The 20,700-nt window shown below is 42.8% G+C and overlaps 4 protein-coding genes across 6 annotated transcripts in view, besides 2 other annotated features; 1 reads left to right on the forward strand and 3 right to left on the reverse strand.

The window, feature by feature from the left end:
- f (forked) overlaps positions 1–20,700 on the forward strand; it is a 48,023-nt gene that overhangs the window by 2,040 nt on the left and 25,283 nt on the right. The window contains exon 2 of one of the 2 annotated variants that reach the window (NM_001201729.1): positions 14,807–15,752. In NM_001201729.1, the coding sequence (NP_001188658.1) occupies positions 14,821–15,752 (932 nt within the window). In that variant the 5' untranslated portion in view covers positions 14,807–14,820. Of the gene's footprint in view, positions 1–14,806; positions 15,753–17,163; positions 17,635–20,700 lie in introns of those variants that run through there. The other variant, NM_078660.2, reaches the window with a different exon arrangement.
- CG8915 (uncharacterized protein) lies at positions 5,487–10,020 on the reverse strand. Of its 2 annotated transcripts, none has more exons than NM_001298440.1 (3): positions 9,253–10,020; positions 8,943–9,150; positions 5,487–8,881 (listed from the first exon to the last, which is right to left on the reverse strand). In NM_001298440.1, the coding sequence occupies exons 1-3, from the start codon at positions 9,928–9,930 to the stop codon at positions 6,837–6,839; spliced, it is 2,931 nt and encodes a 976-aa protein (NP_001285369.1). In that variant the 5' UTR covers positions 9,931–10,020; the 3' UTR covers positions 5,487–6,836. The 2 variants fall into 2 exon arrangements, with proteins under 2 accessions (NP_001285369.1, NP_573208.1); NM_132980.3 differs by having other exon boundaries at positions 6,286–8,881.
- On the reverse strand, positions 10,372–12,035 carry CG42854 (uncharacterized protein). The gene is made up of 4 exons (NM_001201732.2): positions 11,765–12,035; positions 11,548–11,701; positions 11,144–11,494; positions 10,372–11,072 (listed from the first exon to the last, which is right to left on the reverse strand). The coding sequence occupies exons 1-3, from the start codon at positions 11,984–11,986 to the stop codon at positions 11,388–11,390; spliced, it is 483 nt and encodes a 160-aa protein (NP_001188661.1). The 5' UTR covers positions 11,987–12,035; the 3' UTR covers positions 10,372–11,072; positions 11,144–11,387.
- Positions 10,935–11,092: a mobile genetic element.
- Positions 12,511–12,704: a mobile genetic element.
- On the reverse strand, positions 13,391–14,521 carry CG8675 (uncharacterized protein). Its single transcript, NM_132981.3, has 2 exons — positions 14,407–14,521; positions 13,391–14,346 (listed from the first exon to the last, which is right to left on the reverse strand). Exon 2 carries the CDS (start codon positions 14,319–14,321, stop codon positions 13,617–13,619), a length of 705 nt encoding a protein of 234 aa, NP_573209.1. The 5' UTR covers positions 14,322–14,346; positions 14,407–14,521; the 3' UTR covers positions 13,391–13,616.

The raw sequence follows: 20,700 nt of genomic DNA on the forward strand, positions 1-20,700 counted from the left end.
TAATACTAATTTCATAATTTGCACCACCCAACCACCCGAGCAAACGCACCACCACCGCTGTGGGCTGCTGCATTTTCACTTTTACACATCGGCCCGAGCACTGTGATTAAAGTAAATCTCGCCCGTTCGTTTTGCATAAGTGGCGTGCTTTTATTATTATTTTTACCCACCATCGTTCGTCAATGGGAAATTGGCCCCCGGGAAGTGCTTCCCAGAATCCCGTGGCTGCCGTGGCAGATTCCGGCAGATTCCAGCAGATTCCCGCAGATTGGCACCCAACTAAAAACTCAAGAGCTCAGTCCTAGGCGTTGACATGCCTAGTAGGCAATCCGCAGCTAGCGGATCATAATTGCAGGTAGATGGGCAGGTAGGCCAACTCACCTGGAGGCGGAGAGGCTGAAGGAGATCGGGATGGGGACGAGGTTCCTCCTCGAGAAGTAGCTGGCGTGTAAAACAGCGACGCAGCCATGACCATGATCATGATCAAGTTGTAGCTGTTGATGTGGTGCTAACTTAGTTGCGGGTCCAATAACTTGATCAAGAACCATGTGTGGGGTTAAAATTATAAACAGCTTGAAGTTAGGGAGGAGTAACAAAAAGATTTTAGGAATGCTATTGTTCTTCTACAAAATAATATAAATATAAATACAAATCAATTAAAAATCTGTTTAAAGGCAACATAAATTGAAATAAATACTTCATTGCAGCAAATCGAACTTAAGGAAATTTTTTTATTTAATATAACATATCGATATTTAGTATAACATATATAATACATATTTTGAATGTTTATATAGAGTATATATACGAAAATCATAGGCCGTAGAGCAATTTGCTCTTCGCATTGCCTTTGTTTTTAATCACCTCATCGCAAAGCCCTCCCCTTGGGATGTCGTTGGTTGTCTTGCGGTTGGCAGTTGTGCATCTTAGTATCTATGTATCTTGTAGCTTGTATCTGTCGGCGAACGAAATAGTACGTACCATATAATCAGGCAGGCAACCCAAAAACAGTGGAAGTCGGAGAAATAAGCCAACAAATAAGAAACGGCAAGCACCACAAATCAGTGACTTAGAATGAAAGTTAGCCAGTGTACTTCAACAATACGAGACTCTTTTGTCAACGTGAAAATGCATCTGTATCTATTTTTTTATCTGAATCTGAATCTGTATCTATTGCCGAACTCATCATTTCCCTGTTTTAAGCAGACAATTATCATAATTATCAATGCAGTTTTCACACTTTTCACACTTTCCATGCTCTCTCGCCGCCGTTTTGTGGCATTTGTCATAGAAATTATGCATAAATTTCCGCGCCGCCTGCTCGCTTTCGAATTGGAATCGCTTAGTCTTGGTCTTGTCCGAGGTTCCATTGTTACACTTTCAGCCAATTTTTGATTCTGTGGCCCATTGTCAACCCTTCACCTTCCGCGGAATGGAGTCAAATGGCTCGTAAGCCCCATAAATTTCGGTTGCCCTCAACGGCGGTGCGAACAATGACATATCGATGATGACGACGGCGTCAACAAATAAATATTGTGCGACATTTATAAACAAATTTGTTGGGTCTTATTTGTTTGTGGCTTGCTCTCCAATTTCTTCTTCATCGCCGCCTTCATCCGATCGTAATTGTGTGGCTGGAAAGTGAAACCATCGTTAATAAATAAGCCCCGGCGTCCCAATAACTCAACACAATGGCCTTTTTTGAACTGGAAAACCTGTAACTTTCGAACGCATTGCGATGCCACACATAAGGCGATTAGCCCGAGATCAGGTGGGAAACAGTTATCGGAAATTATACAATTTATATACAAAATATTATACAATTTATGTGACGCTTAAGCCCGACAGATCTGAATAATTTGTAAACCGATTCACCGATTGATTGTGGGAAAACTAAATTATTGGCTTTAGCTTTAAGGAATATTTTTCTATGGAAAGTATCATATTGCAATGATCGAATTTAATAATATAAAATCAACAACAACCTGTCTCATTTTCCACTATTCTGTTAAGTAAGCTTGAAACTCGCGGCAGAATACGCCTTTTTGGGGCCTGTCTACCATAATTCCATAGTTATCCTGAATTCGCCTTAATTTCTCCCGAGTACAATGTGAAATTGCTAAAGTCGGAAAAAAATGCGCATAGGCCATTGTATAAGCAGACAGGGTAAATTAAAACTTAAGAGATTAAAGGGGATATATATCATGGATAGCATCGCATAATCATGACAGGCAATTCGTGCCTGGGACTAATCCCGCTTTTTATTCGTGCCCCGGAATCCGATGACCTTTTCCCCGGTCTGGGGGGCAGGTGAGGAGTGAAGTGGATTCAAGTGAAGTGCCAGGTAGTCGCAGATCTTGACCAGACAACCTGTCACATCTCAATTGGCGCTTGACCAAAGCAGAGGCTCTTGACATCGGACTATGCAACAAGTGGATGGTCGAGCGTGTTGCTGTTATGCGTTTGCTTCATGCTGCTTATATACACTCGGAAAAATGAACGTCAGACATTCATACGTTTTTCAATTAAATGTTTTGAATATGAGTATACTACAGAATAATTTTTACTTTGGGCTGAAACATAAAACATAAACATAAACATAAAAAACAGAAACATAAAAAAAAATAAATATATTAAAAATGGGGTTGATGCACATTAAATACTTCTCAATGGTTATGACAATTATTTTACTGTATATAATATTTTATAACATGTTTATCTTATTAGTGAGCTAGAAAACAACACTTTTTGCTGAGTGTAGATGATCTGGCTGTTGCTGTTGTCCAGGTGTTGCTGTTTCATTGGAGAGTGTCTGGCATTGCAGATGTTGCTGTTGTTGCCAATGTTGCTGTTGTTATCGCTGTTGTTGCCACTGATTGGCGCCGTTGTTGCCACGCCTCCGGCCATCCATTGCTGCACTGCTTTGGCAATTTCGCGCGTCGGCTTACATAAACAGAGATTTGAGCCATGGATTATCGGTGTCGGGAACTGCCGAATATTTGCGATGAAATTGGCAACTCTTTATGCCACCATAATGAGCGAAAATAAATAAATAAATTATTCGGTCCGTCATTAGGTTGTTGTGACAAACGAAACAAAAGGCAGACGTTACACCATATTTGAGTCGTGCATAAATAATGATAGATCGGCATACAAGCAGCGATATTGATTGATTTTGGCGCCGACTTCCGGGGGTCACAACCTTACCAGATTTCCGGCTCCTGATGTTAATGCTGTGTGCTTTGTGCTGCCGGTGGCTCCAGTTGCTGGCCATTCATGTTGCCAGTTGCTGTTGGTCGTGGCCAAATGCGAATCACGATCGCTGCTTGTTTTGCCATCACTTCACTCTCGTTTTGGCTTTTACTTTTCGGTGGCCCCAAACACTCGCACATGACTTCACTTTTACCGCAGTTAAAGTTCGTCATGGGTCGCCGGTATACCCCACAAAATCTCCTCTTTTTTCAACGCCTTATCAAATTCACTAGACTGCGTCCGAGACGCAATATTTTTCTAATAATAAATAAATAAATAATATTGCACCCAATATTTCAGAAATTATCATAAATAAAATAAAATACAAAATATTAATTTCCTAATTGAATGCAAATCATATCGCTGAAACTCAAATGATAAGATATATATAAGTCTTAATAGATAATCAACTTCCAATGCCCCAGTATATGTCACTATTCTTTCATAATAAAAAAAAATCTCACAGTAAGAAGGTTATTTAAGAGATGCGAAAATACTATTTAGAAATAAAGATTGCAGCATAATTATTTTGATGCAAATTTAATTTTCTCGCCAGTTTCTAACAAATTGACATTAAAAGCTCACACAAAAGCCCAGTGCTTTAATGACATAATTAGGCGTTGTTTTTGGAAAGGTGTTGGCCTCGAGTAAATCCCCGAATATTCGGGGGCATTTGGCGGGGATTTCGTAGTGCCACCCAGACGGATAGACAGTTCCCAAAGTTGCGGGCCAGGTTGCCGCCCAGCCTGATTGATTTGACCCCGCTAAAGGGGCAGACTTTCACTGGCGTGATCTCGGGCCTTTACCTTTGGTCCAATCCCATCCAACCCAACCCAACCCAACCAAACCCAATCCAATCCCTCCCCGACCATATGTATACATATGTATGTATGTATGTACATATTTATGATAATACCACCCGTCTGGAATTCGGAATTTGGAATTTGGAATTACCGAAATGCATTCCGTGCTGCGCAAATCAAATGTCTTGGATTATTGCAGATGTGCGATTATGTGAGATGATGTCATCCACGGGAGCCCTGGGCCATGGTATTATCGTGGCGCATGGAGCATTGGGATCAGCGCACATCTGGCGGCATCTTCTGCCGAAATCAATTTGCTGTAATTATGTAACTGTAACTGGCAGCCCCCAAAAAACAAAACCTTCAACCCATCATCAATCAGTCGAGGGACCGTCATTAGCTCACATTTCATCGACCAACTGCGGCAGTGGGATCGGGTTAGCAACTGTAAGCGGAGTTTGAGATAGAGTGGTGTTATGGTTTACTACTCCGTTGGAAAGACATGTTTAGAAGATGATTAGCTACAATTATTGCATTAACCAGATTGAGCAATAGAATTCATAATATTAATATTTATAGTAATAAACATTGTAAGTCAACTTTATCCTAAACCCTGTTCTGGTGTGGATGACAAATATTACTGGTGGAATCACTGGCATCACCGATTCCGTTGCATAATCTCCGCCTTCCGCGACCAGTGACAAAGGCAAAGAGACACCTGCCGAGCTGGTTGGCAACGGGGATCCAATTCGCGTCCAATTTAAATCGGAGTTGATGGCGATGGCGAGTCCGTTCAACCGACCGCTTCCCCGTGGAAGTCGGACCACTAGTTGGCCAGGTTTGTGGTCGATCTATTAGCGCTGCCTGCGCATCGGGCCATTTGACTTCATTTGATTTCGAGAGCAGACGCCAGATGCCAATTGGCGATTGCCATTCATTTGGCACTCCACCGACACGGCCACCTCCCCCGCAGCCCCGTCCACATCCTCGCCACAGTTCAATGGCAGTCATCCACAATGGAGCCACAATGGGAAAATTGATCTTCGACTTGCTGCTTGGTGGCCCCCATTTCAAATCGACTCTTCTTGCGGAATTCTCTCTGTGCAAATTGTGGAAAATTCGAGGTTGGGCCACTGTGATTTCCCGCAATTCCCACCGATGAGTTGCGGAATATTGGATGGCCACTTTGCGGTGCAGTTCATTTGGGTCACTTCCATTGGCAGACAATCGAACTACAGACATCTAAATCAAAATTTATTATTCAGATCAGTAGTCGAATGTACATCGAAAATATGTTATATTCAAATGTATTTTCACCCTAAATATAATATTATAGTAAAAAGTACATACTCTACCAAATTTAGGTATTTATAACTACTTTATAACTACTATTTCTTATCAAAAATCTTTTGAGAGCGTTTTCAAACGCTTAAGCAAAAACATTTCATGCTTCAGTTCATATTTCTTTAGATATTAATAAATTTTATATTCAAATGATTTTCCAAGACCTGTGTGTTTCCTTTTCGCAATATTTTTATACATTCTTTGGAAGCGACAAAATGTAATACATAAACGAGTATATAACATGCAGCAAAAGACATCGAATTTGTAGGGCCGACAGTCAAGATTGGCCATGCTCTCTCTCGGTTTTCAAAGGCTTTTCGCTCAAAGAGCCACAATCGAGCGAAAAATAGCAAATTAATTTCACTTTCTTTGTGAGTAAGCTGCTGTCTTTTGTTGCAGTTGCTCCGGTGTCTCTGTGACTATTGTTGCTCCACCAGCGACAAGCTCGACTTCAAGTTTATTGACTGCGTCGTCTGTGCAATTAACTCTGTGTTTTTTTTTTTTCTCCGTTTGCCCGCTCTTGTTTGCGCCTCAATGGCCAGTGGGAGGCAGGTGAGGCAGGTGGGGCAGGTGGAGCATAAACGTCAGCTCCATGACTGCCGTGGCCCAATGCACCGCAGGGAAAAGCCACGCCCACCAACTGGGCTCGCTGGCACTGACACTGACACCGACACCGACTTCGACTCCGAGTTACGATCTCCCTAGCATCTTGTGGCACTTGTGGCCCACATATTTTCACCCGGCAATTAGGGAGTGCCTGCAATTGCAGTCTCAAAAGTCATATTTTTGGCTTACATTTTTAATTCCCTGTGTTTCCAATGTGGCTACAGTGCGACTGAGCGCTTAAGATAGTTACATTAATGGATAAATAATACATATATTATTTGTCTTCTCAGTTTCTATTGATTTCTTGAAGATACAAGACGCCAAAAACTTATGATTTATTTGACCTCTTCGATATGAAACACAAAAATTAAATTTTCCGTTGGCTGAGTATATAGCGACTATACTTTACAAAAATGAGCATAAATCACCAATATAGAAACATTCAAAAATGGAAATCAAAGCAGGGACCATAAGTTCTTGCCCGACACATTTCAGGGAATAATGCGCAGAGATCTCGTTAAATATTCGAATAAGTATTCTAAGTATTCTCGGATTTAACAGCTAAAGAAAGCGGCTTTTGCGCCTTCTTGTATCACAACATGTAAGGAATATAGTTAAGATATCGTGTGTGCTACCTTAGATATACCTTAATATGTAAGAAGTGCAGTGGATTTAGTGTTATAGAATAACGATATTTTGGAAATTGGTAATTCGTTTGCCTCTTTGTGTGAAATTAGCTCTAGCTCTAATTAGCTATAGGTCTATACGGGTCGCAAATACTGTGAGCAGTTCTTTAGTATATGCTTTGAAATTATTTTTTAAGCGTAGAATTCAGAAGTCGTTATCACAGTTGTCTCTGTCCAGAAGGCTTTTGCCCTCGGCCAGGCAAGTCGAGGGCACATCCGCCTCCAACAACCGCCGAACTGTTTCCGGCCCTATAAAATCGCTCATTAGACTAAGCTTCCGCGTCGCTACCAACTTGGCGAATTCACGATCCGTTAGCATTCGCACTTTATGGAGCTGGAGTCCAAATTCAGCTGGGCATTTCAAACGGATCCAGGAGTCCAAGCACAGCAGCATTTCGGACCCATGCGCCTCGGTTATGAACCGTTTTCCGCCTGCCAGAGCCACCATCAAGCCGCTCACCAAGGTGGTATGCTCTAGCGAGGAAATTTGGTCAGCAGTGCGGGTCTTCTCAACGAACAGGATCCACTCGCTGGCCAAATCCTTTTGCTTCTTTTTGCCCCGAAGGCAAGAGCTTCTCGAAACCTGAACTAATGGATCTCCTTCAGCCACCAGCTGGTTCTTGTTCTCGCGATCCATGTACGCCAACTTGGGATACAGTCCTGCAGTCAGGGCCAGGCGGATCATATTCGTATCATTGTTGAAGGACGAGGCCAAACGAGCACTGGCCTCGCTAAAGCGGAAGATACGGTACACGGTGTCGCGTAGAGTACTCGCCGCCGAGACGAACATCTCCATTGCGTTACGGCAAATAAAATTGCGCTCGCAAAAATCGCCGATGTCCTTGCGCTTTAAGTTGGTGAACTCCTCGTAGAGTTTAATGACCGCCAGCGAATCACTCATTCCGTCGCCAGCGAAAAGAACTCTGGATATCTGCTGCCCTGATTTCTTGCCGCGCTCTATGTTTAGAACAAAGGGATCCCTCACCGAGTGGTAGGCCGCAATTATGATCATGCTGTCCAGGCAGCGCAAGTAAATGGAGTACACCAGGCATTTGCCGATTTGAACGCCTAAGGGCAGTTCGGCAACGATATGTCCCAGCGGCGTGACCTCGTCCCGTTCGTCGAGCACGCCCAATAGCTTCAGTCTAGAACAGGACTGCATTACGGCATCCTTTGGTGGGGTATCCAAAGCCAGAGCTAGAAAATTTTCTATTTTCTTGTCTGGAGCTGCCAACTTGGTCAGCAGACATATCTCGTCCAAGGTACGCCTCATGATCTCTGGGATGGTGTACAGATTCATTCTGGCCATGCGGTCGTTGTCATACAGACGATAGCAATTGCCATGGCACACGCGTCCAGCTCTTCCCGCACGCTGTTTGGCGTCCGCCTGCGAGATCCACGTGAGGGTTAACTGCGATGCATCTATGGTCGAGTCATAGGTCTTCATCTTGGCGAGGCCCGTGTCGATGACATAGAGTAGATCCGGAATGGTGATCGAAGTTTGTCCTATGTTGGTACTAAGAATAATCTTTAAACGCACGCCAGGATAAGTGCGGAAGACCTTGCGTTGCTCGCTGTTGTCCACCTGGCTATGAAGCAGTATGATAGTAATCTGTTCCCGCGGCAGAGACGATTCCAAGCGGGCCAGTAGCGAGGTCATATCGCTATAGCCTGGCAGGTACACAATCACCGCTCCAGCGTCACCTTGGCGCAGTAATAATTCCAATAGCGAAACGATCAAGTCATTGTCGATATCCGGATGTACGATTGTGTTACCTCCATAATAGGCGGCTAGTAGTTCGCTAGGAGTTTCTTTGCCTGTCGGCTTGCCCAAAAACTTCTCCATTCTCGGGTGCATGTACCCAGTTTTACTAAGAATGTCCTCTAGATGATAGATCGACACCTCGAAGCTGCGCCCCTCCACATCCATTACAGTGCCCCCACCAAAATAGTTGGACAATGCTTCAAGATCCATGGTGGCCGACATAAGCACGAGGCGAAGGTGCGGATTCTTTTGCAGCTCCAGCTTGGTGGCCAGCAGCAGGAAGTCTGTGTCCAAATCACGCTCGTGGGCTTCATCAATGATTAAGTGGGTGGTGTTTTTAAAAAAAGACTTCTTATCCATGGCGAGAGCCCTTAAAAGGCAACCACTGGTGGTCAGCATTAGAACCGTGTTGCTGCTGCATTGTCCTGGCAGAGATTGAATATTATAGTTATAGTCATAATTACTTTACGGCCAACTGCTACTCACTATTCATGCGAATATTATAGCCCACTGTGGTGCCAGGCGCCTCACCGCGCTCCTTGGAAATGCGCTCCGAGACACTGATAGCTGCTATGCGGCGAGGCTGACTTACCACGATCCTGACTGGAGCACGATGCTCTGCGGCCCACTCAAGGATGTACTGGGGAAGTTGGGTGGACTTGCCAGAGCCGGTGGCTCCTTTAATGATCAAAACCTGTAAGGTGGATTCTCAGGTATTAGTAGCAATTCAGTGTTTGACGTAATATAAATAGAAAATGGTACAGGTACTTAATATCAAAAGGAAGCATTTGGTCACCTGATCGCGCTGCAGAACGTTGAGGATGCTCTCCCGCTGCTTGTAGATGGGCAGGCTCCGGCGCTCGTGCTGAATGTTCCTGTTCCGGTTGCTCTGCGGCGGCGGAATAAGCCTCTGCCCGACCAGGCCGAAGTTGGAAGGAAGCCGTATATCCTTATATTGCTGTTTGTTGCACTTTAAGTCTCCAACGGAGTTCATCAATCTGCGTTCCACATTGCCGGCCATTTGTCCCAGAACGTCTAGGAGCGGCGGACAAATGTCCAGCTTTGTGTTGCAAAGAATGTATTGCTGTTGGCCATCCGACTGTGGGCGACTTATAAAAAGGACGCGGTTCTCCTCTGGACCCTTGCTCACCGTCTTAAGCCCGCGATGCTGGGCCAATCGGTGAACGTGGCTGCGCTGGGCTTTTGTAAGTCCGGGGAGCTGTTTCTCTGGCTCGCAGCTCTGCAGGAAGTCGTCGACCAGTTGGCGGAGCATCTTTTCGTCCTCGGACTTCAGCTTGTCGCCCGCGTCGGCTTTCGCGTTCTTGCCCGGTCGAGTCTTCTGTTTGCCAGTTCCCTTCGGCCCACCGGTCACTCGGCCATTGACCACCAACACTACCGCCTGTTCCGGCATAGGTTGTGCCTTCTTTCTGCCCTGGCGACGGCCACGTTTCACTGCTTCTTCACTGTCCGCCATTCGACTGTGTTCAATCTCTGTGCGCTTTTCAAAACTCTATTCGCCTTTCAATCAGCTGTATTTCTACAATACCTCGATAACAATGAATTGTAGAAGTTATCGGACCCTATTGCGCGTCGATATCAGGCGGCTTTGCTGCCTATCGGGCCGGATGGCAGTGTGCCCAAATGATAAACTTTTATAACTTTTACTGTTCTTGATATGATTTATTTATCTTTAATGTTTTTTACTATAACGGTGATTCGTACTCTGAATTTTACATTACCTAAGCATACTTATATTTATATTTAGCTTTTGAAACCAAATTGTGAATTTCTGCCTGCTACATACACACATATTCATGTGCATATTTACATATGAATGTATATTTGCTTTTTTATTTATATTAAGCTACATATAAGGTCAAAGACAATGATTTTTACAGTGTAAGAGAGGTAATACATATGTAGATTTTTATTTTATGGAATTGGTTGAAGTTTTGTTAAATTAGCAGTGGCATTACTTGTTCAGATTGTACGAAGAGCAACTGTTTTACGTAGCGAAAGGGGAGGACAGTTAATTATGATGTGGAGTTGCTTAGTGATGATTTAGTATAATGATGCGCGTTCACGGCGAATCTTCATGTGTTGCAGAGCCCATCCTTAATGGCAGCCACATACGCAGACGCAGACACAGCCTTCCTGGAACACAACAATCGAGGCCACTAATACAGGCACAGCTGGCCTGCGCAACTCCTGGCAGAAAAGGTGGAACTTAGCGGGCATTGTCCCTTCATCAGCCTGGGCCACGCTACAATCCCAGAGGAAGCCACTCCGAATTACCTAGGTATCAGGAGTCTCAACTGCAAGCCGCACCAATTGAGAAAAGCCAGACTACCGACTAAAATTATTCTACTGGCATATAGGCAGAGGGTCCAAGTTGCGGACATCCACAAATCTTCTTATATATAATCCGATCGTCAGGCCGATCTGGGGAACGGCCAGTAAGTCCAATATCGAAATAATACCGGAGCCCACGTGCTGCACGACAAATCCACCATCAACGAGGTCCTAGGCTTCGCTTGGGTCAGGGAAGAGGTGAAGAAGAGCAGCGCGCAATATGCCAAAAGGCTTTATAGTCATCCCAACATAATGGCCATCTCCCTATTGGATAACAGCGAGCATGAGCTCGTTGAATGTTAGCTGAGTCAATAAAAATTAAATATAATACTTACTCGTTAAGTGTCACGCCCTACAACTTAATAGTTATCCATAATGTATAGATGTGGTGTTTTAGAAGAAATACGTACATATGTATGTACATAGTTCTTAATTTCACTGAGGATCCAGATAAGGTTCATTTTTGGAAAGTGGTTAGAGACACGGTTTCTTATTGTTGACTGGTAGTTTGAATTGTTGTTAAGATTTGTAAGGGATTTCGGGATGCTAGATACATATGTATGTATGTACTTTCTTAATTTACATCGTTTTTTTCTTTTTTTTGTTTGCGTTATTTTTTACGCATCCAAGTGCGTGGGACAGGGCCCTCTCCGCTGCCTGCTGGCCTACTAAGGAACCAATGCAATCTGTAAAGAAAAATATTTAAATAATATATCTGCAAAATTACAAATATACATACCAATCAAAACTGAGAAGAATTGTGGAAATGATTTTAAAGCCTTCCTCCCGTTACGGCCGCTTATATTGTAAGCGCACAAGAGCTGTTCCGCCATCACGCTCTTGATTGTCTTCGACAAATTGTTGCGTTTTAAAAGTTTTGTTACTGCTTTAATCTGAAAGAAAAAAAAAAACAGAATCAATTTTACGATCATTTAGACTATAAATACATTACTTACGTAGCGTTTTTTGGACTCTTCGGACTCGCTTATTTTCAGCTCTAAAGCTACAAGGTCCTTATCCGATGAGACTGGGAACGCCTCATCCTCAGGCACATTCTTTGCTTTCCCGCCCAAAAGAACCTTATTCACCAAAGCCATATTGCTAGCAGCCTGTTTTGTGTTCTCCTCCAGCTGCGCAGCCCGAAGCCGTTGCCTGATCCTCTCAGAGCGTTTTTCCATTAGAGATTCTTCTTTAGATGTTGTGCTAGGCACTGCCCACTTCGACTATAACCTTAACTTTTTTGTTGGCACGTGGCTTCAAAATTTTGTTCCTTCTTTTAACCGCTAATTTATCGATATATCGACACCTGACAATTGTTTTTCTTTCTTTCTGAAAGTTTGAGGTTAACTTTTAACTGGGTTTGGGCTTTTAACTGAATCAACCAAAAACAAAATAAAGACGAATGAAAACTTTTTTTTTCCAATTTTTATTAAATTAAGTTTGTACATAATTTTCCCAAGGTCAACTAGGAACGCAATATGCTAAGTTACGTACATGTAAATCAACAGAAAGGTTACAAAAAGGGAATGTTAAATATAAGTCAATATATAAAAATAAATATAAACTTATAAGTGTATTAAAATCACTGATATTTTGAAAAGGGTATTCAAAGCGAAATATAGCTTTTTTGACTCTGTTTTTGTCTCTTCCCTCTCACATCACTCACTATCATTTTCAAACTAATTCGAGATAAAATAAAAATAAGAGAGAATGCTATAGTCAAGTTCCCCGAGAATCAGATATCCGTTACTCAGCTAGTGTGAATATGAACGCAAAAATGTATCAGTTTTCTGTGATATCGATATATATTGGGGAATAAAATGGCAGCATGGGTCAACAAACTTGCGCTGCATCTTTGTCTCTAGAATCTATATTCTGAATCTCAACCTTCTTGCTTTTATAGATCATGATCAAGAATATATATATGTACTTTATCTAGTCGGAAACGCTTCCTTCTGCCTGTTACATACTTTTCGACGAATCTAGTATACCCTTTTACTCTACGAGTATATGAAATGCAAACATCGAATTCGGCTTGATTTTCGAACACTCGCGAAGAAAATTTCAGGCGGGAAATTTCGATCAGTATACTGAAGGGAAAATGATTGTGTGCAAAACACATACACAATTGTAGCCTTCGTTACTTTTTTTAAAGATTATTCATAAAGACCAATGGCATAAAACCAAGAAATCAAATATATCCCATATTATATATATATATTTTTAAAATATAACGACACTGTTAATAGTTGAACAAATTAGTAGATTTCTCTAACCGCGTATGTAGCATACATAAAAGCTTTGTTGGAATAAGAGTTAAACACTTAGCTACTTATTTCAGTAAAATCTTTTGAAGACATTTCAATATTGAAACTAAGCAAGCTTCATACTCTCCATAAATTGGACCACCAGCAGCTAAAACAGAGCTATTTGACCCACTTCCTCTACTGGATTCCTTGGTTGCCAGCAGCTGGTCCTCTTATTCGATGTACAATCATTCCATCCAGCAGTAACTGGGTTTCTACCACATTTTTCTAGTCGTATTGGGAAAATTCCACCAAATTCAAAAAATTTTAGTTCTTGAAAAAAAAAAAATGGTTTTATTTAGCCTGGTGGGGCTGCTCTTCAACAGATTTGCGCTGACTCTCGGAAAGTTAACACTCCACGAAAATGCTATTTGGGCAGGATACATTCCTCCTGTGCCCATCCGTTTAACAAGCTTCTGGCCTGGAATCGGTTCTCCAGGTCCACTTTATCGTGCTCTACCAAGTTGCTAAACTATTTAGGACTAACTGACAAAAAATTGGTTTATTTCGCCTTAGCAGCAGGTTTCTGTGGCTCCTCCTCGCTGTCGTCGTCCTCCGCTTCGGAGTCGAACTCAGAGTCTTCGTCGTCCTCGTCGGAATCGAAGTCCGAATCATCCTCGTCCTCGTCACCATCGCCGGCGAGATTCAACTGCTTGATCTTGTCCAGCAGCTCATCGCGCGTGTGCGCCACCCGTTTGGCCTTCTCCTGGCTCTCTAGCTCCTGCTCGTCCAGCTGCTCCTCGCTTGGGTCCTTCTCTTGCTTCTTACCCTTCCGCATGTAGCGCAAGAAGGCGCGACGCTTGCGCTCCGAGAACGACTTGACCAGCCGGTCCATCTCTGACTGCAGTTGCTGCTCCTCGCGCGGCGTCGGCTGCGGCTCCTCGATAGCCACCTCAGTGGCGCTTTTCAGGCACTTGGCGCAGGCATTCGCCTTGATGGCGCAGTCCCTGCAGACCACATGGTAGGCCTTCTTCACCGACCGCTCCTTGCAGTGGGCGCAGACCTTGGCCTGCGTCAGCGGCTTGTACTTCTTGTACTTGATCTTCCACTCGATCTGCTCCTTGCACCGCTGGCACACCGTGGACACGTGCATCGCATTCAGGCGCAGCTGCTGCGGCGTCTTGTCGTGCAGATCGTTTTTGAAAACATGACGATTTTTGTGCTTCTGCGCACGTGTGCGACTTACATTGCCGCGCTGGCTGCTCATCTTTGGCTCCTCTGGCTGGTTTGCGCTGCAGATACATGGGGCATTAGCTAAACATTCGGTTAGTTGACCGTTTTTCTTAATTTACCTGCTTAACTTGGACTATTTCGATCACAGACTGTTGCTTGCCACTTATTTTGCGTGCAATTTTTATTTTATTTTGTACAGTGTGGCCGTTTCTTGTTGCTGCGAAAACATTGTAAGCTCTGGCATGTTTCCAGACACAGTGGCTCTCAAAGGTCTAAGCGGTGACTCAAACCAACAATATAACTAAAACTGTAACGGATATTCAGCTTTGAATTTACAAGTTTTAATTTAGATTTCTAATTCTTATAAGGGGTACATTAGAAACTTATGTGTTGTTTTAATCTTTGCACTTAAAATAAAAGACATCTATAGAATATGCAGTTATCGTACATAAATATATACACTTATTTTGAGGGATATTGATTCTTATTATTAACTTTAAAACGCATTTTGATTTGCAGAACCCCATGTGGCCATGCGTGACCTCAAGCAGCGCCTCTTCGATCTGCTGCGCTCCGGCGGCAACAACAACAGCAGCAGCAGCAACAACAGCGGCAGCAACGGCTGCAACAGCAACACGAACAACAGCAGCAATTCGCATCAGAACAAGTCGAACAATCAGCAAACATACGCGCCGCCCGCCCACAAACCGAAGAAACTGCACGAGTACACGGCCGCCGATTGCAATGCGGCATTCCTGCGGAAATACCACGACCTCAGCATTAGCAGGGATCGGGAAATGGACAGGGATCGGGAGCGAGATCGAGAGCGGGAGAGGGCTGGACCCGGTCAGGTGCAGTCGCCCAATGTGATCTACTTCAACGAGAACCTGTCGATGGCCAGCAAATACAATGTGCGACCCTTTCCGCTCGCCCGCTATCCCTCGTGTCCGTTGAGCAGCTTCGGCCTCTCGCCGGGATCCGGACGCCCGGAGGGCAGTGCCGGCAGCAGTTTGGGGGAGGAAGAGGACACGGAGAGCGAGCCCTATCACTTCTGTTCCGACGAGGATCATAGCAGTCACACGCAAACCATCAAGTTGCGACGCCATCAACATGGACACCACGGCCATCATGGCCTCGATCTGATGGAGCCGTCCGTCAACGAGGACGCCGACCTGGAGGACGACCAGGCCGAATCGCAGCTGGACTCGTTCTGCACGCTCTGCACCTCGACCTTCAGCTACAACAAGTGCTGTCGCTTCTGCGAGAACTCGCTCTGCGGCTCCAAGTGCAACTCGGAGCGCGGTTCGCACGCCAGCCGGATGAGCCGCATCAGCCAGATTAGCAGGAACCTGGACGGCGGCTATCCGCCCGATCCGGACCTCGAATCGCACCAGAATCAACTGCAGCCGCACCGATTCGGGGGCAGCATGCGCATGTTGGCCCACCATCAGTCGGCGGCCATCAGGTTAGTTAGAAATTGTTTATTTCATGTAAATGGGTTCCCTTTCCCTTCCCGCCTATAAATTATCTGTTGTATTATTAAATTTAAGATCTTGATATACATATATCTTCCATTAAATGGAAGAGTTTCTTGCAATTTGGATTTGTGGGTTAGCCATAATGAAATCCATTAAGAAATTAAGCAATTGGGCAATCGGTGTCAATTATTAATTAAGCTTGTAGCAATTTGCGATGCCTAATCTTTGATTTCACTGATGTAATTCACGCAATTATGCTATCGACTGCAATTCGATGCACTTTGCACCACGGCAGAGTTCGAATTTTGAACTTAAAGTTGAAGTGGAAGCCGGGCGACAAAGTAAACACGTCGTAAACCGATGCTGCCTCATTAGTGCCGGCGCTAATGAAGTGTTTTCGCATTTCTATTAAATTGCATCGGCTAATTAGCCGTAAGTCATTGATTGATTGCATTTAAATGGGCTTCTTTCTGCCGCGATACGTACAACAAAGAGCCAAGAGATGAAATGCCATGGAGCCAGAGCAACGAACGACTCAAGCCAAACAATTATGCACAAAACCTTAAACTGGCCATAAACCACCGTTAGCGATGAGGTTTCCGCGCATGACGCGCCGCCAGCTTGACCATAAAAAAGCATAAATTCTATTGAATAAAATTATACCCACCACAGCTACGCAGAAGCACAGCAACAACAACAGCAGGAGCAAGAGCAAATGAAATGAAGAAAAATTCCAGCATTCTGATACAACAAAAAGGCGAGCGAGAAAAAGTCTAGCAGTGTGCAAAAAGCGCATCGAAAATCAACTAAGCACAAGCGCATTACTCGAATGAGTAATGTTTACATCAATAGCGGCCGTGTCGCCACGAGTTTCAAATGCTCTTTCAAATGTGGTTTCAACATGTTTTTTAAAACGATTTTAACCTGGAAAAAAACTTGTGCATGATGTTCTAATAATAAAATGTTTGGTAGGTTTAGTCAATCAGTAATTATAAGTTATTTCAAAATATTCAAATTGCAAAACAGTAACGAGTATAATAGATGAAATATAGGATATCCAAAGAAAGAAGTAAGAACTGCTTTCCATCCGTATAATAACTATTTATTCATATTTAAGTATCATAATAATGGTTCAATTTAGAAATGTGCATCTAATTCAACGACCAATACCTTTTAATTCCATGCAATTTTATTTTACAAAAGAAATTAAAACAATACTTCCTAAATTGAAAAAAGCTTTCCTCCACAAAGCGTACATAACTCAGAGATGCCGCAAAATACCCGCAGATAGTGTAGATGTAAACATATAAGCATCAGCGGGAACAACAAGAAGGCTTGGACGAGAGCTTTCACGCTCGGCACTTCTTTGGGGTCTGCTGCTTTCGGCTTATACATTTCTTCGACGACCGCTGGCCGAGCTGGTCCAACTCTGCGTGGTATCTGCTCTCTCGCCGTCTCTTTCTCCGGCCTTTCCGCCATCTCTTTCGCTGACTGCAACGGCATCTCTTTCGCCGATCGCCGCGCTGAGACCTGCGACTCAAACAAGCCGCGACCATTGTTCGCTCAGCACGTGCCGCGCTCCACGAAAAAAGCAGACGTTTTCTTCAACCGTTTACCGCTAGCAAAACAAAAGACTTAGGCAACGAACTTGCCTTTCCTTGCATAAATGCAGCTGCAACTTTAAGCACACATTTTTTTTTGTTTTAACAATTTGCAAGTTTATTATTGAAACAAAACATGGAACACTGCCTTCTGAGAAAAATATGCTTTGCGTTGTGAGTGTGCGTGTGTGAGTGCAATCAATCAATCAATCTATCAATCAGTGCTGCAAATCTGGTTGTTGAAGTTCTCTGGAGGAAATGCTTTGCGGTAAGTTCTGAGCTCGAGAGCGAACTTGTTATGGCACATATTACAATTGTATCTTAATTACTCGATGATAAGTTTGAGGCATTTGCGAGAAAACAAGTTTATTAAAGAATATTTAGTTATTTTTAATAGATAAGCAACTACCGCAATGGATATGAGTTTTTAATATATATAACAATATAACAATATGCTATGTTCACGTAGTGCGCAATAATTTTAATGTAATTTTGCTCATTGAAAATAGAGAATAAATTAAATAAAATTCTTTAGTAGTTGAAGAACTTTAATACCTTATTTAGAAATGGCAAACTTACATACGTATGCAAGACTCAAGCATTGAATGTAATATATACCAAAACCTTCACTATTTATAGTTCAAAGCGTTGGTATTCAATGCAATTGTATTAAATTATTATTCGCTGTTTTTTATTATCATACCTGCATGTTTTATATAGCAGGGCTACATTCTTGTAGCAGAACTTACTGGGATATAAAAATCTTCCGCGCCGTAGGCCATGGCGAACGGTCTTAAAACAGTCGATTCACGGATAGTTGATGACTTTCTCCGCGAAACGCTGTACGATGTATCATTCGCCTTGATTTGCCTAAGTTATACAACCCTTCGAGTTTGTGCTGGCTCAGATTATACGACTGGCTGTGATAATTACGACGGTGCTGGTGTTGTAACCACCTAGTGCCGAATGCGTTTATGTGCAACGTACCGCCGTGCCACATGCCACATGCCATTCGGTTCCAAAGCATGTGCCGTGATAAATGAACGGACCAGCCTGGCCATATCCATATATCTATGCCCCTATCCATATCCATAACCATATCCACTGACGTGAGAGGCGTAGAATCTGGAAAGAAAACCAAAAAAAAAAAAAATGGGTAATAATAAAACCGCATAAAATTTTGTTTTGTTTCGGAGTTGCACACACACACACCGTGATTTCCCCTTCGGAAAACTCGCTCACTGTTGCATGGCAATTGCAGAGATTAGTAATATTTCTTGCATTATATATGATACTCTACGTGGAGGGTATTCTAATACCTTCTATATGGTGCCTCCTATATATATATATTTTTACATAACATAATGAAGAATACTGCAATGTAATAGGTAGCATGGAATTATAAAAAAATAATAACAATTTTGATGGATTTCATATCCATCTATAGTTTCCAATTTATAATTATTTTCTTAACATCATAGGATAGTATAATATTCGACTAGTTTCAACTTTCTTTCCCATTTGTTCCACACTTTATTCACTATTATTTTTGATTGTTTTGTTGCTGGCACATTTTCGGTTAATTCGATTTCAATTTGGCTAATAATTCTGTGACTAATTCCGCTGCCAGAGCCAATCAAATTGAGATTATCTTCTGGACGGGATGATGTTTGATTTTTCCTGCGAGTTTCGTTTCATTTCCGTTCGTTCAACTCGGGTTACTTACATGCATATAATACATATATAAACATATATCGCAAGTCAATCGCATTGATTGCCAGAGGCTTATTATTTGTGGTATCATTTATTTGTGCAATTAGCGATTGCTTTAATTAGCAACGCTTTTGCTCATTTCCAAAGGAGGTTGTCTAAAACTGAGCTAAGTCCAAGCCAAAAACCAAGAAACGGCAAAAGAAAGAAAGTGAAATTTCTGGGGGAACTTGTTTGCTCCAGAGAGGCGCGTCCCCTCCCATCCTTGTGCTTTTGCTTTCGTTTGCCCAGACTCCAGACTCTTGGTATATACTTAAAAAAAAAGAAATATTTATATATATAGTATATACCGATGCGGTCAACAACCGAGTGGCGGTTGCAACTTTCCACCAATGTCGATTATTAAGGCAACCGTTTACATACGACATTTTTCGCCGCATTTTCATCTTTTCCATGTTTTCCATCGCCTCGAACGGGTTTCCCACCCATCGGTGTTGTGTGTTGTGTGCTTGTCGCGAATCGTAATTGGCCATTTGTCCAAGTGCTTCCAGCCCCCGATCGATTTGGCCAAGACCTGCACGCATTTGGTCATTAGCAGAGCGCAGAAAGCTAAAGCCGCCGAGGGAGAGCCATAAATCAACCAAGTTCATTGATGTTTGGCGTTTGGCGGCTGGGAAAATCTCGTTAATCCGTACGCACAAGGTTCATTACAGGCTTTTAGTTAATGTGGCAGGCAAATGGGAAACAAAAATTAAAATATTAATTATTTTCAGTGTTAACATATAAGTTATCAATACATCTTCTTCTAACTTAAGTTATCTCTGGGTGATAGGTAGTTTAAAAAGTTATATTAATTTTAAAGCTAAGATCTAATGTATATTAAGAATATTTTTTGATAGTTGTTAAAGAATTATATTGCTAATCAGCATTGTTACAGTACACATTCCATTAGATGAAAAAACATACGGCCAAATGGCATACAACTTTTTCATCAGATTTCCTCAGGTTTTCCAACTCAAAGCTCTTGACTACGTGGTTCAGTTCAAAGTGAAGGGTATTCTGCATATTCATATTTGCATTCATGTTTGCCAGACTGTCGACTCATTTTCAGTCTCCACTCGAAGGCAGGGCATTCACCGAGCTTCTCCTCTTTGGGATTTCATTTAGTTTTTGTTTACAAGGGGGCGGCCAGGTGTTAGGGGGCGTGGCAGGAGGGCAGGCGGGAGGCGTAATGGAATGGACCACGACCTGTCACAACTTGGGTGAGTCTTCAGGTGAGCGGACGGACGCTGATGTCTCGTCTTGTTTGAACATTTTGAACATTCGTTGACGGCTGATTGTTGGACAAATGTTTGTTTCTCGGACTTTTGCCATGGCTTACTTTCACGGACGAACTTCATTTGAATCGCATAAATGAGTGATTGAATAAACTCAGATTTGCATATGAATAACACGGGAGATTCGCAGAAAGAGACGGGCATATTTTGATAGCAAGAGAGAGGTACACAGAGAACTTTTTTGGGCTATCGAAAAATGTGAGCGCAACTTAAACTCACAAAAGAAATATTTAAATCAAAGATTGCTCATAATTATTTTACAACTAGCTTAAATTTGGTAATAACTT

The sequence above is a fragment of the Drosophila melanogaster genome, chromosome X, assembly GCF_000001215.4.
Source record: "Drosophila melanogaster chromosome X".
NCBI classification, from domain to species: domain Eukaryota; kingdom Metazoa; phylum Arthropoda; class Insecta; order Diptera; family Drosophilidae; genus Drosophila; species Drosophila melanogaster.

Excerpts from the sequence above, each read along its gene's own strand:
- CG8915 (NM_001298440.1), bottom strand. The coding sequence starts at position 9,930 with ATGGCGGACAGTGAAGAAGCAGTGAAACGTGGCCGTCGCCAGGGCAGA. Across the intron at positions 9,151-9,252 it reads ACGTTCTGCAGCGCGATCAG|GTTTTGATCATTAAAGGAGC; the intron begins GTGACCAAATGC and ends TCCACCTTACAG. Across the intron at positions 8,882-8,942 it reads CTATAATATTCGCATGAATA|GACAATGCAGCAGCAACACG; the intron begins GTGAGTAGCAGT and ends AATCTCTGCCAG.
- CG42854 (NM_001201732.2), bottom strand. The coding sequence starts at position 11,986 with ATGGAAAAACGCTCTGAGAGGATCAGGCAACGGCTTCGGGCTGCGCAG. Across the intron at positions 11,702-11,764 it reads AAGAGTCCAAAAAACGCTAC|ATTAAAGCAGTAACAAAACT; the intron begins GTAAGTAATGTA and ends TTTTTCTTTCAG. Across the intron at positions 11,495-11,547 it reads ATTCTTCTCAGTTTTGATTG|ATTGCATTGGTTCCTTAGTA; the intron begins GTATGTATATTT and ends TTTTCTTTACAG.
- CG8675 (NM_132981.3), bottom strand. The coding sequence starts at position 14,321 with ATGAGCAGCCAGCGCGGCAATGTAAGTCGCACACGTGCGCAGAAGCAC.